The sequence below is a fragment of the Protopterus annectens genome, chromosome 3.part0, assembly GCF_019279795.1.
Source record: "Protopterus annectens isolate FY-2018-M chromosome 3.part0, PAN1.0, whole genome shotgun sequence".
In the NCBI taxonomy this organism is placed as follows: Eukaryota; Metazoa; Chordata; order Ceratodontiformes; family Protopteridae; genus Protopterus; species Protopterus annectens.
Genome location: NC_056731.1, coordinates 104,954,736 through 104,971,927, shown reverse-complemented (window position 1 = coordinate 104,971,927; position 17,192 = coordinate 104,954,736). Strand labels below are relative to the sequence as shown.

General features: G+C 38.2%; 1 protein-coding gene across 1 annotated transcript; it reads left to right on the top strand.

Moving 5' to 3' along the window:
- The first annotated feature begins 249 nt into the window (after positions 1-249).
- LOC122796773 (interleukin-6-like) lies at positions 250-16,645 on the top strand. Its single transcript, XM_044065501.1, has 5 exons — positions 250-265; positions 359-561; positions 9,579-9,692; positions 9,804-9,950; positions 16,400-16,645. Exons 1-5 carry the CDS (start codon positions 250-252, stop codon positions 16,574-16,576), a joined length of 657 nt encoding a protein of 218 aa, XP_043921436.1. The 3' UTR covers positions 16,577-16,645.
- Positions 16,646-17,192: the final 547 nt, after the last annotated feature.

Below are 17,192 nucleotides of genomic sequence, written 5' to 3'. Positions count from 1 at the left end.
AACAGAGAGGGCGAAAGAAAGAATGTCTGTCTGTGTTTTAAGTTTCTGTGATTTCCTTAAACAATTGAAACATGTAGAAACATTCCTGGAGCCATTGGCTTTCGTTCCCAATTAAGCAACATAAAAATGGAATTTCCAGACCCCTCTGGCATAAATAGCCAGCAGTGATGGCTCCAGATCAGATCATTACAGCCAGGCACCGTGTCCACACACAAGCTGTTCAGTAAATACCAGTAGACATCTCCTGCGATGCTCAGTGGAAGGAGTAAGTAAAGTCATAATTTGCTACAAGGTTCGCTGTATCTCAGACATCCTTAGATTAGAGCATTAACTGTAACGTATCCATTTCTGTTTCCAGACTCCAGCCACGATGTCCTGCACACTTTGTTAGCACTACTTGTGAGCCTCACATCGCTGGTGCCTCCTACCGCTGCCCTCCCTCTGGGGGTGGTTTCACAGGACCCCACCACAGACTCGGAAGCACGACCAGCTGTTGGGTTTGCAGACTTGCTGTTAGCAGCTCAGCTTATTCGTTTCCAGAGTGACAGCCTCAAAACTCAGGTAAGTCATAAATCATTCCAGGTCCAAGCGCACTGGTCCGTTATGCTGCACGTCTGTGTCAGTAATTTGCTGGGTGTATTTTGCTTATGATGGAGTGAATACATATAACTGGGTGTTGAGAGGTTAAGTTTTGGCGGATTAAGTAACTAGACACGCACATGACATAAATGGTGTCAGAAGGTTATAAGCAAGAAACTTATTTGTAACTTCATAGGGCTGCAGATAGTTCTCCAACAGTAATTTTTGTACATCCTGTATGGTACCGTATGTGATTCCTAAAACGAAGAGCACCATACACTATCATATGTATTGGAGGATATTACTAGCAGGTATTTCACGCATTCAGCACTTTACTTCACAAACTTCTGCTCCAGAAAACATATACAGCTATTAACGTCACAGGTGAATATTTTTTAGATATCTAATAATGCAGTAGTCGCCATCATTTATCAAAGATCATTTTTGGGTAACTTGGGAATGCATTTTTTTGTTTGCAAAGGATTTCTTTTTTTAGTACACATCTCCACATTAAAGATAATATATTGCAACATATCTTAAATATTTTTTTTTTTGCCTGAGTAAATATAGAAATGAATTAAGTATTTACAAATGAAAGGGAAACGTGCTTCTGTGCATTGACAGCTTTACATGTTGCAAGTTCCTGTTTGGTTAAGAACTTTGTTTTAGTCTCCCTGTCATATTTAATTTTATGTCCTTCCTCTATTTGTTAAAAATGCATAACGAGCCTTTGTTAAATAGTAGATAAGTGACTGTGGAGATGAAAGGGTAACTGACATTTTAAGGATTTTCTTGCCATTTATTTATGTAATTGCATATCACAGAAAAGTTTCACAGAGAAGTTTAGTGCTACAGTTTTTAATCTATAAAACATATTACTCCAGAATGGCTTGTATATTTCGGTATTGTACAGCAACAAATGTGAAAGATAAGATTTCTGCCTTGTGTGTCAACACAGTCAGTGCTGACTTGTAGTCAGCTACTGCCTGTGTGAAGTTTGCATATTGCCCCTTTGGCTGAGTGGGATTTTCTCATGTAATTCTGTTTCTTCCCTCCTGCCAAAAACATGTTGATTGATTGGTCACACCAAATTGTCCGCAACCAGTATTTGCTCTTATAGCCTGGGATGTGGCTGAAAAGGGTCAAAGGATAACCTCCTTACCCAGTTAACAAATGACAAAAAAAAAAAAATACTGTTACAGCATATCGAAAATTTGCAGCAGAATGCATATGAGAAGCCACTAGTAAATAAAGTATTTCTGCCTGAATAATTTGTGATCTTGGGGAGATTTTGTGGGCAAATCACATGCCATTCTAATGTGACCACCAAACGAAAGATAAAAACTCAGTCATACTTAAATAAGAATTAATGTTGTGGGTGTGAGTTATGCAGCATTTGTGAGAACCACAATGCAGCCTGTGGTGTACTGTAGCAGTAACCCATGCCTGGGTATGGGTAATGCTGGATTTACCCATGGTTGGTGTGGTTTGGTCATGAGGGCGAAGCCCAAGTGGCCAAACAAAGCCAACCGTGGGTAAATCCAGCATTACCCACACCCAGAATTGGGTTATTGCTATTATACAATGGCATCATTTAAGAAAAAAATAATTACTTTTCTTAAATAATGGCATTGTATAATGCCTCCTTGCTGCCCTTCCGCAGCTGTCTGGTATTCTGCGGCAGTTCTGATGTACTGCGCATGCCTACACAGTACATCAGAGCTGTGGGCAAAAGCAACGGAGAAAGCAAGATCTCTGTTGCTTTTTTCAAACTGTCTCGCTATGTTAAAGGAGTTTAACATAGCAAAACAGCTTTAAAAAAAGCTAAGGAGAATCTCCATTGCTTTTTTAAAGCTGTCTCGCTATGTTAAACTCGTTTAACATAGCGAGGCAGTGTGAAGCAATGGAGATCTTGTGTTCTCCATTGCTGTAAAAAAAGAGTTATAGTAATGGAAAAATTCTGGGCGACTGGCCCTTTTTCCATTACTATAACTCTGATTTACATCGTGCATGCTGATCAATCAGCGTGCACATTTTTGAATATTAATGGAGGGTCGTTGTATAATCTAGCTTTAAGTAGTTCACACCGACACTTCCAGCTACTTTCTTAATTTGAATCCTGACAAACACTCTGTTCTTGGAATGCACTGAGAAACCTCACATTTACAGAACAACTTACAGCAATGTAAAAGAAGTCTCTGGCGGGATATTATTCTGAATCAAATTCCATCATTCATTATACATAATTTAGTGATCGGACAACTGCAATTAATGCAGAAATTCCCATACATATGTAGATGTCAAGGGTAAAGCTCAGGAAGCCACTATAGGTAACAAGACATGAAAGAATCTAAATGTTCATGTTGATCACTGCTCCAGTAGTCTAAGCTATATAGGTTATATCCTGTCCTGTATAGGATATAACAGCAGATCAGTTTTCAAAGCTTCAGGGCACCTTCCACATAACCAAACCTTTAATCAGCTGGAGCTGAAACAAGACAGGTGTGGGTGCCAAGCCTTTCAGAGCTTTCCCGACACTGAAGATAACACTCCTCTGAGGCTTTTCAGGATTAATGGGCGGCTTGTGCTGTTCTTTTGCAGGGCAGGTAGGTTCCCTTTGGGGAATAAAAATGTCAATTTTAAAAGAAAATTATGTAATTAAATGGACTGTTATGAGACTGAATTGCACTTTTAAATAAGAGTAGACTTTTTTTCGGTCAGTTTAAATTTATTTAAAGTAATTTAAAAAACATTTTTTTTCTGTGGATAAATTGTGTTTATTTTACTTTTTGGAGATGGCTAAGTGTTTTAAATACTTTTCACTATGTTTTTGTGTAAAAAAAAGTGATTTTTAAAAACTTTAAATTACAACTGGCTTTTGCTACTTGTTCTTCCTGAGAAAGAGGTGTTATTTTCTGCTTGACTATGGAACAAACTGTCAATCCCACAGTCACTCCTTCTTCCAGCCACAAAAAAAAAAAGGTTAAGCAAATAGCCACAGCAGGCTAGCAATTTGCCTCAGCCGAGGTGGGCGACTCTGCTGTAGCTATTTGCTCTACCTCAGACCACTCATCTTATACCCCAGATCCCTCTGGTGTAGCACCTGCAGCCACTTTTCTTTTTCTCAAGAAATGGTTTCAGCAAATGGATTTTGAAGATCATTCATCAAAATTACAAGATTAAAGATGGCTGTGAGAGGATATTCCTTCTTGCCAGGTGGCTATCCCTCATCCACCAGACCAGACTGCTTTATTTCCACTTGTCTTTCATTACATGCTTTTCCAGGGAGTGCTAGAGCAAGTTCCTCCTTTTAAAGTTAGGAAAGGTTTTTATTTAAGGATGTTTCTAGTACCAAAGAAAGAAGATGCTTTGCTTGGAGAACATTTCTGGATCTTTGTTTCTTACTTAGGCTTGGTTGTGATAGTGCCTAAGTTCAAAATAATGTCACTTTACAGTCTTTTACAGCTTCTTCCTCATTCAAGTTTTCTGGTATCACTACATTCAAAAGGTGCTTATCATCACATTCATTTTCATTCAGACTTCAGGTGTTTCATAAGGTTATGTGTATCTGGATCACATTATCATTTCTCTTCCTTACCCTTTGGACTATCTACAGCACCAAAAGTGTTCACAAAGTGTCTAGCTCCAGTTATTAACTCATTACAGGCTACAGGGTATCAACTTTTTCCAAATTTAGATAACTTGTTTATCTTTGCAGAGTCTTTTCCAAAGTGTCAGGAATCTATCACTTGGATGACAGATCTTTTACACAAGCTGAGTTTCCAAGAGAACATTCAAAAATACTTTTTGACTCCTTTACACAGACATGAGTTCCAGTGGTATCAGCTGGACACATAATTTCAAAGAGCTTTTCGTCCACAGGGGGAAAAAAATGATCTGTATCTAGATCTATTTTTAAAGGTTGTCCGTCAGACTTTGATAACTGCAGGGCAATATCTCAGGATTTTGGGTCTCATGGCATCTATTATTCTCATAATAACACTGCTAAGACTCCACATGAGAATGATACATGGTGTCTGAATTATCTTTGGTCCCAGCATCAATGTCTCTTGTCTTTTCAAATCCCAGTGTTGGGATTTATCAGTAGAAAAATTATATGGTGGAGACAGCAAATATTGCTAACTTTGGGTCTTCCCTTCTCCCTCCCTGTTCCAAACTAGTCATTCATCACAGACTCCTTGGAATTTGCTTGGGGAGCAGTTTCAGGAGCGATAATAGTGCAAGGTGGGTGTGACACTTAGGACAGATGGAAGCACATACATATAAAGAGATGCTTGCCCTGATCAAGACAGTCAGCTCTCATGAGTCATATTTGGTCCCCAGAACACTTCAAGGTGTTTCAGACAACACCACAGTCATACAGTACATTAAAAGTAGGGGGAGCCACGTTGTACCCTCTTTGCAGACTAGCAATGTTAGCTTGGGGTTTAGCTTCACAGCACAGTCTCACTGTACAGGCATCATTCATTCTGTCACAGCAATACTGTGTGACAGACAAGCTCAGTAGGACAGAGCAGACCATCAGGTTTGCAAACTTGACCAGTGTTTTTTCAAGATTTGATCTATCTGTTGGAGTTCCTCTAGTAGACTCATTTGTCACCTCGTTAAATAATTAGCTGGCATGATTCTGCTCCAGGACTCCATGCAAGAAGGCCTGGAAGACAACTTTTTTTTCTTTTCCTTGGACAGGAATGTTCTTGTATGCTTTTCCACCTTTTCCACTCATATTTAAAGTACTTCTGAAGATTCAGAATAAATCCCGCAGGATATTTGTGGTGAGTCCCTTTCTAGCCCAGGCAACAGTGGTTCTCTCTTCTTTTGGAAATGGCTAGGTGCAATTACCAGAAGCTTCCTAACAGAGTCGATATACTCATACAAGATCAAGGGTATTTGATCCACCCTGACCTCAATAAACTTCAACTGACTGCCTGGGCGATAGGGTCTTGATTCCCTGTAGGCACCTGTTTACTGAGGACATGCAGCAGTTAATAATGGAGGCAAGGAAGTCTGCTACTAGAAAAATCATACATTATGAAATGGAAAATGTTTTCTAGTTGGTGACATCAATATAAAAAAACATCCATTCAGGGCTAGTTCTCTGGTATTACATTATTTGTGTGAGTTACTGTCATATGGCCATTCTTACTCCTCCATCAAGGTTCATTTATTGGCCATTTCAGTATGTCTGCCCATGGATCATTCTCTTTCAATGTATTCTTGTTTCAAAATTATTTTGAACTTGAAAAGGATTGTACTTAGAGCATTTCTAACACAAAATTAAAATTCCAAGAAAACCAGTGGCCCTTTGTTGGGATCTTAATTTTGTGTTAGAGAAAGCTAACATTTGCTCCATTTGAACCAGCTAGTCTGACTGACTTGAGGTTCTTGGCATGGAAATTAGTTTTACTGAGTGCTCTGACCTCTGCAAAAACAATATTTGAGATGCTAGATCATGGTGAGTGAACCCGATCTCATTTTACACAGAGGAAATCCTTATTTTGTGCCTATAGTGGTACTGAGTTTACTTCAAGCTGAACTATCCATTCTCCCATTTTCCTTGCTAATCCTAAAAATTAGGGATAAAGGATACTCCATACCATTGATGCCCACTGACATCTTAGGTACTATCTTCACAGAAATGAATCTTTCACAGCCGTTGTCCAACTCTTGTGAAGGTAAGAAGAAGGGGCAACCTGTGTCAGTACCGATTATTTCCAGGTGGTTGTCTAAGGCTATTACATTTTGTTATACTCACCACATCAAAATTATTCCAGGCAGAGTCGAGGCCCACTATACCAGGGCATTGACTTCATCTACGGCTTTTTGGAAAGGGTTGGATTGTAGAAGTATTCTAGAAGCAACAACTTGGTCCTATAGATATGTACTTTTACAAGGCAGTTCAAGCTTGATTCATTCTCTATACCTGGATCAGGCATTGCTAGGACCATTCTACATTGTCTTCTGGTCCCTTCCCCTTCCAGCTCCCAAAATTTGTAAGCTATGATAATCTATCCATATGGATTAGGCTTCTGCAGCAGTGATCAGTATGATGAACATTGTACAGTTGTGTAAGTAAACTTAACATAACGGTAGATGTTTGAATGATCACTACTGCAGTAGATGCTCCCTCCCTCCACCCCCTTATTTTTTGGTGTGTTAATATCGGGGTGCGGACCTTTACTTTTGTTGTTACTAACATTGTGATTTCAGGGCTCAGCCTACCTTTCTCTGCTGGCATGAGAGATCTGAAGTGTTTGGCTCCCAAACCCGTCTTTTTGGTTACCTCAGTTCAAGCTGACTAATGGTTTGGGTGCATGAAAGGTGTCCTGAAACATTGGAGGCTGGCCGGCTGTTATATCCTGTGTAGGATATAACTCATACAGCTTAGGTGACTGCAGCCATGATCATTTGAACATTTACTGTTATAGTAAGTTTGCTTACACATCTGTACTTTTTCTTGCTTACATTTACCCATTTGGTGTAATGTATGCTGCCATGTGCAGTAGCTGTAGTAGCATCTACTCTAATTCTTATTCATTTTTACTTATAAACATTATTTTATACCAGCAAATTACTTTCTTAGTGGTTTCATATCAAAGAGATTTTCTTTTCTTTCCATTTTTTATAAACATCTTTATTAAATCACAACTAAAACAGTGACACAGGTGCATGTGCATTAATATAAAAGAAAAAAGTTACTGTAATACAGAGAGCTTGAAGCACAGTTCTGCACTATCAGGCTGAAAAGACTTCAAACAGATACTAAAAACTGATTTTTCTTGACAGATTGTAATGTTGTACCATATATTACAACACCATTCTTCCTGTGGTTAGTTACTACAATGTTCATAGGTGTGTACTAGGCTAATGACCCTGGAGCCTTTACAAGCCTAGGCCATCGGACTACCCTGGTATCGTGCCACCCAACCTTGGTTCCCAGTGCCTCTGTCAAGTAGAGCCACTGGAGTAATCCCTGAGGTGAATTTTTTATTTCCCATCCACTCATCAAGATTTCTCTTGAAGAGGGCCAGTGAGGTACTCTGTTTGCCATGTATGGGAAGTCTATTCCATAGCAGCTTGTTCTGTTGATTGTAGTGTTGAAAGTCTTTCCTCAGCTTCTTGTTTGACACTGCATCTAGAAGGAAAAACACTGACCACTACTATCTGAATGTTTGAATGGAATGCTTTGTGTATTTTGTAATGAATGGTGATGACCATAATCACTCAGTCACTATTCACTGTGGCAGACTTCACAATGTGAAACTCGGTCACTACACATTTGTCAAAATCCATTCTTCAAGGAAAGGAGTATTTTACCATTGAGAAGCAGCCTTGAAGTTGATTATTCTAGGGAGGAGGTGCAGGGGACAACGTTTCAGCCTGTTCAGGGGTATGGGGTACTGGAGAGTGTTTCTCCTAGCATAGCTTACAGATATAACTATCTGGGGTGTCTTCTCCTTGCATGGAGCATGGGGGTACAAGACAGGGTGTCTTTCCCTGTATAAAATATGGGATGCAGGAGTGCTTCATCCTACAGGGTGGATTTGCAGGTGGATTGTAATGTCCCCCTGCATTGAGTAATGGGGTAAAGGGTATCTGCTTCTTGCATGGGGTGAGGTGATACAGAAGAGTATTCCTTTTTCTGGAAGTGCAGTTCCAGGTACAGTAGAGTCTCTCCCTGTATGGAAGTATGGAAACACAGGGGACACTTTCCTGCATGAGTCATGTAAAGGGGTGTCTCCCCTACAAAACACAATTTCAGTTTTTTAAGCTTTATGAGGTACAATTTCCAGTAACTGTATTGCTGAAATGGCACTTGCTTTATTTTGATAAAATATGGAAGATTTCATGAAAATTACACAGCTAGCTTTGGATTTAAGTTAAACATAATTTTATGTCCACATTACAAAACTTTTACTGATATTTTATAAATAAGATTTAAAGTACCAAATCTTTTAAAACTATTCTGTCCAGAAAAGGTTGGAAATTATTAATAACAGTAATAAGAAACATGTTATAAAATTGCTTCTAATTGTATTTCTTATATGAGGACTCTACAGATATTAATTCATAACAGTAGTAAAGTGAGAATAAATGGTTTGCTGACAAGAAAGAAAATTAATAAAGCAAGATATGTTGTTTTGCAGTTTGTTGCAAGGAGACTGCTCTGGTTATACAGGCTTAAGTCCATGTAGTTACATGATTTTAGGATGCATAATTCATCAAATGTGAATTGTTTGATGCTAATGCCCTGAGTGCTGTATACTACAGCAAGAGACAGCAGAAAAGATACAGGGAGTGAAAAGGATCATATAAGCAGTGGGATATGTGAAATAGTGGGCAAGAAGGCTATTGTACTGGTGATAGTACAGCCACATGTTACAGTCAATGGCAGGAGTTAGATAAGTATAATAAAATGATCTGATGGGAATAGTCATAATGTGAGTAGGTCAGGTATAGCCACAACATGCACATAATATTCTGAGTTAATGAACATTCATGTTTGGTCAGTTTCTGATCACCAGATGGTTTGTTTAAGAGATTCGGTGAACTGCTGTTATCCCCGATGATGTCATAACCCAGGATGCTGTAGTGCTCAGATATGATGCAATGCTACACATAACACATTCACTGACTTCTGGGAATTGAGAGCAGGACTCCACATGCCGTGTAAAAAGGAACACAATGCCTGATGAAAGAATTACTTCAGTACAAAGGACTGGGACAGAGAGGGCAGAAAGGGTAAAAGGATAAGAAGTCATCAGCTTTCTAAAATATGCAAGGAGAACCCCCCTGAATTAAGGTATACACTAAATAAGTAATGCATTGACCACATATATTATTAAACACTGGAGCTGTCAGACTTATAGGGAGACCAGCATGAGAGAGCACCAGATTGAAACTGACATTTTCAGTATGTATTTCTGCGCTCAAAGACTACGTCATAATGTTTTCTGCTTCTTTTTCTTACCTTCCAGGTCTGTGACAAGTATTTGATGTGTGATAGCGATATGGAAATTTTATCACACAATGGTCTACATCTTCCAAAGATAACAAAAGAAGATGGATGTTATGCTTCAGATTTCAACAAGGTTAGAGAAATTCCTGAACTTGTCATGTAATGTCCTAGTATAACAGTACAACAATAGTTAGGATAGCCATTTCTATTACCAATAGCTAAGCTGTGTTTTTATTTTTTTTAGGAAAAATGCTTTCAGAAGATCTCTATTGGCCTTTACATGTATCTTCCATATTTGCATTTTGTACAAAATGACTTTGGTGGTGAGGAGAAGCAAATAAAGAACATGCAACATGCTACCAAGCATCTCGCTGATGTAATTAAGATGGTGGTAAGTATCTTTCCCTTTCAAGTTAGATTACTTCCATCAAAAGAAAACATTTGTAGAAATAAAACCAAAATGATGCTAATGGAAAATATGATGCATAGCATAACTCTAATGCACATACAAAAGACAGCAAAAATATTCAACACGTTACTTTCTTACTAGAAGTATTTTCTAACAAAAAAGTTGTAAAAATGCCCTTGTATAGATGGAAGAAATATTTGTCTCCACATGAAGGGCAGAGGAAAATAGTTGACAATAAATAATACCGGTATACAAACACTTAAACACTGTTTTTGGTTGTCAATATATGTTTAGCTTCTGTTTAAAAATGTTTTTAAAAATATGGGAAATGTGAAATACTTCATCTTGCTGAAATGTAGAATAATGTATAGATTACAATCTTTTGATTCCCATGTAGGGACTCATTTCTTGTGAGGAATAGAGTTCCCCACAACCCCAAGTAGGGTTCTGACCCCTGCACTCTACTATTTAATATAATCTGTCACTAATCACTAATTTTCTGCATCTTGGACCCGATAGACATACCAGTCAACAAATGAATTTGGAGGCAGCTAGTCTGTGGACTGCTTAGGGAAGGTACAGTAAAATCACTGATAGGTTGGGAGCAGGGAAATATAATATTAACCACTGTTGTACAGTCTTGGAGTGTGAGCAAGTGTGTGTGTGTGTGTGTGTGTGTGTGTGTGTGTGTGTGTGTGTGTGTGTGTGTGTGTGTGTGTGTGTTTGTATGTGTATGTGTGTGTATGTATACTTTTGTTTGGCACTATTGGAAACCACAATCCCCCACATCAGAGTACAGGGGCTTGCATCCCTTCAAAAATTAATAAACTCCATAGTTACAGATGAAGTGACATAGTTGTTAATGATTATTTGTTAGACTTCGTAGATGTCGATGAAGTGGTCACCAATAATTATTGGTTGATTTAATGGGTATTAAGGAGCTAGTGAACTGAAAAGTAATCATATAGTCATCATTTATACATATGTATGCATGTGTATGTATGTGTGTGTGTATGCATATGTGTGTATGCTTGTGTGTGTATGCATATATCAAATTTAAAAATGCAGTATTTGATAGTAAGTCTTAAAAACAGCCCTTGACTGAACCTGTTCTTAAAAAAAGTTTATATGAAATTGTGAAACCAGATATAATACTGCAGCCATTAAAATCACAAGAGACATTTTTACAGGTGATTTGGAGGCTTTATATTTTATTTATTTTTGCTGTATCATTGAGCAATAATTCATGTGTGGGTGTGGGTATATCAGGATTTCCCCACAATTGGCATGGATTGATCACTAGCGCGAAGCCTGAGTGATTAAATAAGGCCACTGTGGGTACATCCTAATATGCCCACACCCATGAGTGGGTTCTTGCTGTTATAGAATGATATTATTTAAGAAAGAAATTGCTTACCTTTCTTAAATACTGTCTTTGTATAATAGCGCTGTAGTGTTCTTCCACCTTCTTCTTTGTTTACTGATGTACTGCACGTAGATATGGGACTTATGTCCCCACGCTTGCACAGTACATCAGTACAGTGCAGGAGAAGCAATGGAGAAAATAGAATCTTAATTGCTGCTTTTTTTCTGTCACAATTTTATGAGGGAAAGCACAGAGGTAGAAGGAAAATCAGGTACATTTGTGTTTTTTTATTTTTGAGAAAGTACATATTTTTTTTCTGTTTTGCTCTGTCCCTCAGCATATTCCAATAGAAAGTCCAACGGTTCAATGTTTCTTCAGCGGCTGGAGTTTATTTTATTGGTATATGCTCAATTTATAACAGGCATGCTGGTTGGGTTGTCCAATCAGCATTTAGCATTTGCATTTTTGAATAAGAATGGCCCATCATTGAATAATTTTTAACCAGATAAGTGAACTGCTGCATTGACCATTTTCAGCCAATACCAGAGCCATAGGGGCACAGATAAATACAAAATGGAAATATGTGGATAGTCCAGCCAATCAACAATCAAGTGTTTTGGGACAAGTGGGGAAACCAAGTCTACTCAAAGAAAGCCTGCACCAAAATGGGGGGTATATTTATTTATTTTATTTATTTTACATTTGTTTACCGGGAAAGTCTAACTAGATATATGTCCATTTTCAGCAGAGGCCTGGGGAGAAAAGCTCCAAAAAAGCAGAGTATGAATACATTAGGAACAATAGAAACATTTAGAGATAAGTATAATATGCAGTTTTCAGTCGGGTGACAAACATAGATAAAACATAGTAGACAACATCAAAATCATGCAGCTTCAATTTCAGACAATAATACATGAAGTTATGGGCTAAGTCCCTTCAAGAATTCGTACACTTATTAGAGTATAAGCTTGAAATGCTTAGGGAGAGTTTGCAGGAACAGTGGGTGGTGATTAGTCAGGGTTTAAGCAGGGACACTGCCAATACTGTTGGAAGTGTAGTTTGAGGCTTTTTTTTGAACTGGGTTAAGGAGGATTGTTGAGTAAGTTTGGCAGGTAGCATATTCCAAGTTTTGCCTACTGAGATGGTGAATAGTGAGTCCCCAGCCACATTTATGCTCTTAGTTGTTTGTACCAGCAGTCTGTCAGCAGAGCGTAGTGTCCTCAGGTTGTTGTATGGTTTGATGATCTTATTTAGTGCTGGTGTTTTTTCGGGTTGATATAGTATTTTGTGGGTTATTATAAGTTGGTTCTATCGGAGAAGACTGGGCCACTCTAGCCATCCTAGTTTAGTTAGATTGATACAATGGTGGGTCCTAGTGGTAGCACCTGTAGCAAATCTAGCAATATGGTTGTAGCAACCAGCAGCTTTGGTAAGGGTGGCTTGGTTCAGGTTACTGAAGAGGGGGAGGCATAGAAGAGGGTAGATAGTAGGTGGGACTGAGCGATAGTGGTTCTTACAAAATGAGTGAGGAAGGGTTTGATCCTGTATAGGGAGCCCAGTTTTTGTTGACAGATTTGATGGCTTGATTGACATGGATATAATATTTTAGGGTGTTATTGACTGTGACGCCCAGGAGTTTTGTGTAAGTATCTGGGGATATGATTCTGCCATTGTTGGAGCTTCTAGTAAAGAATGGTGAGGAGGATTTGCAGGTGGGGGAAAAGATGAGCAGTTTAGTTTTGTTGGGGTTTTATAGAAGCTGACGGTTTGCAAACCATTTTTCTACATCATTGAAAGTATTCTACGTTTTACGTTAGGGTCATAAGCTCAGTTGAGGAGGAGGCAGTACATATTAAAGTAGAGTCGTCCACGTATTGGATGCAGGTGGCCTTGGGAGTGATGGTGGATAGGTCACTGATAAAGACTGAGAAGAGTAGTGGTCCTAGTATGGAGCCTTGGGGGACTCCTAGAGTAATGGGTAGATGCGTGGACAGGGTATTCTGCCATAAAACTGCTTGTTGTCTATCAGGCAGGTAAGATTGGAACCATTTAATGGAGCTACTATTCAGTGACAGTTCCTTCAGGGTGCGGAGAAGTAGTTGGTGATTGACGATATCAAAGACATTAGAGAGCTCTAGGAAGAGAGCTGAGGTATGTTTGTTATTGTTTCGGTTGGTGTTGATAGAGTTAGAGAAGGATAGGAGGGCTGATGTGGTGTTGTGGTGTGGCCTAAAACCATGCTTAGATTTGGCCAGTAGTTTATTTTGGGTGAGATAGTGCAGTAATTGGTTGTGGATGCACTTTTCCATAATTTTGGACAGTGGTGATAGTATGGCTATTGGTTGGAAGTTTGAGAGGTCTAAAGAATTCCCCCTTTATGAAGGGGAATGACATGGGAAACCTTCCAGAGAGAGGGGGATAGTGGCTTCAGTCAAGATGCAGGTTATTATGATTGAGACAGGGTATGCAATGGCATCTGCCCCTTTTTGTAAATATTCTGGTAGGAGGAGATCAGCTGCCAGGGTAGTGGGCTTTAGTTTGTTAATTAGAGATCAGATGGTTGATGTAGATACTGGCTGGAATGCAAAAGGGAGTGGGGTAGTGGTTGTGGAGGAGTTTTGAAAAGAGCTGGTGGGGGGTAGTTGGTTAGCTAGTGACTGGATGGTTTTGGTAAAAAAGTTGTTAATGATGTTAACAGTTTCCTTTGGAGTTTTAAGGTCACAAGTTGAGGGGTGGGGGTGGAGGTTTGGCCAGGGTGGAGCAGTTTGTTTATGCCTGCCCAAAGTTTTTGAGGTTTGTTCTGGTGTTTTTGCTGAAGGCGTTGATAGAAGTTTTTTTTTTCTAACAGTGTGGCTTTCTTGGTATCATTCCTTAATTGTCGGAATTTAATATGGTCAAGTGGGTCTTTGGAGGTGCACCAATTGTCCCATGCTTAATTTCTTGTTATGATTTTGTGTGTTTGTATATGCAGACTTGATGCAGGCAGTGACCAGAAGCAGGATTAACCCATGACCCCTGGAGTATGATTGCACTGAACCACTGTGCTGTATCTCATAGCCCCTACTTATATGTACAAAGCCCATGGTTGTTGTACCATGCAGAAATCTGCAATTCCACAAACAGGGCTATTTAAAGATAGCATGATTCACCTAGCAGTTGAGCACATTCAGTACATTGCATTACAGTATTTCAAAACAGAATTGTAATTGCATTTCCCTTTTCATTCATATTATTGTAATTCATTAAAATATAAATAAAAACAATACTTCACACACACACACACACACACACACACACACACACACACACACACACACACACACACACACACATATCCACACACACACCTTCAAATCCTGGGAAACCTAATTAAAAGTAGTATATTTGCAGAGGGCATGCCCTTGCAACCCCTGTTCACTCACATCTCTAAATATCCTGACCCTGGCATCAAGCAACAGTGGGGATATGAAGAAATTTCATCCCTCCAACTGTTTTAGCATCGCACTGTTTTATATGGGCATACCAGATCACAATGTACATACCCGAAACTGATGAAACTGCTCCAACCTGTTTCACTTTGACTAAACTGCTATCAACCATATACATTTATATATAAGAGTATAGCCAGCTTGTTGCTATGACAATGTGTTTGTATCACAGTTCCTCAAACATAATCTTTTGAACGTCTCTTTGGTCTTGTCCTCCTAGCTCTGTTTACAGAAGTGATATATTGCTGCTTGAATCCTACTGCCATTCTCATTTCTGTGAGATCGCAGCTTCTCCAAGAAAGCGCCAGGCTGATTAGTAATTCCTATGTCAGCAATCACACTTTTTATGTGCCCTGACCTCAACATCAGGGCAGTAAAGAAAGGAGGCATGGGAGTGAAGGGGGTTTGCTGTTACAAAAACTCTTTTCTTTGTGGTTATTTTGTGGTGCAGTTGCTTGCTTACTGTACAGTACACACTAAACACTTGTTCAGACTTGGTTGTCTTTAGAGATGTGTAGTCTCAAGGAATGGGAGTGGATACATAATGCTGTTCTGTCATTCAGTATTTTTGGGCTGATATTCCATGACTTGTTCAAAATCCAGTCAATCACATCTAGTGCAAATATTTACACACGTGTATGTGTGTATATATATATATATATATATAAGGTTGCTTTTATTAACAGAATATTTCACTCCACTCCCTCTAAGGTGTGTGGTTTCAGTAGCACTTTTTTGGAATTAACACTTTTTACTGTATCACCACCATCACAGACGTACCTAGAGATGGACAGGCATCCTTGGGCCTAGAGTGGGCTAGGATAATGCATGTCTGTAATCTGTATGTAATATTATGCAAATTATACCGCGTCTGAGAACTTTACCCGACATTACGTTCAGACAGTTGTAGTGGTACGTTATAAACAGGTTTAATAATGGTAAAAAAAAAAGTCATAATAGTTGCTGTTTTGTATTGGAAGGATGCTTTAAGGATATATGTAACACAATAATTTATTTTCTAAATATTCAGTAAAATGTACAGTTTGCCACCAGTTGTTTATATGATTCAAAATGTCTTTCTAGAATGCTATAGTGTTTTATTTGTTAATCAGTAATGTAAGTTAAAGCAGTGAAAATCATAACAGCTGTTAATTGTGCAGCAAAATATACAGCCTAATACAATGAAAATCATAGTAGCTATTAACTGTAAAGTAAAGGATATATCTTAAAACAGTGAAAATCATTAATAGCTATTAATTGTCCAGTGAAACATACAATTGAACACCAACCATTATAACCTAAAAAACTGTAAAATGTTCCACATCTAACTGCATGTAGCCATTAATCCCGTGTGCATACTTAAGTAAAGTAGGACTTCAGAAGCTGTAATCTTTGGATAACAAACATTGTAACAGTGAATTTTATAATCTGAAACTTGTCAATTTAGTGTGCTTGTTAGCACCCATCTTCTACATTACTTGCCCAGATCTCAGTTATAATCTAGATATTAACATCTGTAACATTTTAACTTTATATGCACCTTCTTCTTATCACTTTGTTATATTTGTATTTTGCAGCTAAAAGATGCATCTGGAGTGAAACAAATGGACAAGAATGAACAACAGATCCTTCTTGAATCTCTTTCTTTGAATCAGGAATGGACAAGGAAACTGACTATCAGCTTTATACTCAGAGATTTCACCAGTTTCATGGAGAAAATCATTAGAGCTGTTCGTTATGTTCAGAACAGTTAAACTGACATGTACTAGTCTGAAGAGTAAGAACGTTTTAGTTCAAGAGTTTTTGTAAAACCTTTAAAAGCATTATGGACTCAAAGTTTATATTAGGAACAAAGGTACTGCACATTGCAGAAAAAAAATAATATTTATTATTCTGTTTGGAAAGATATTTATTGACAGTATTTATGGAATTTTAAATGATGGTGTCTCATATTTATATAAGAAGTTGAAAAGCTGTACAATGTTTAAAAATGAAATATATTAATAATATTCATATTTATTGAAAATGTATTTCAATTTATAGTTTTATAATTTATAATTTTATGGTATGCAAAATATTTATTTTATTTATTACCACAGTACACTGTTTGCTTATTAAATAATAATTGTTATTCTAAAAATAGTGTTTACATTTTACTGCATCCATTATTTTATTTCATTGTGCTGCTGTTAATGTTCCATAACATTCATGATACTGGTTCTCCACCCCCCATTTTGTTACTTAACTTACACAGCACTAAACTGTCCCATGCCATGATGTTTGTACTATCCAGCAAAAGTTCTCTTCTCAAGTTACTGTTGTCTTTGGCAAAGGTAGTGGAGGTATGACTGGCTGAAATGACTCGTATAG

Excerpts from the sequence above, each read along its gene's own strand:
- LOC122796773 (XM_044065501.1), top strand. Across the intron at positions 562-9,578 it reads GTGACAGCCTCAAAACTCAG|GTCTGTGACAAGTATTTGAT; the intron begins GTAAGTCATAAA and ends CTTACCTTCCAG. Across the intron at positions 9,693-9,803 it reads ATGCTTCAGATTTCAACAAG|GAAAAATGCTTTCAGAAGAT; the intron begins GTTAGAGAAATT and ends TATTTTTTTTAG.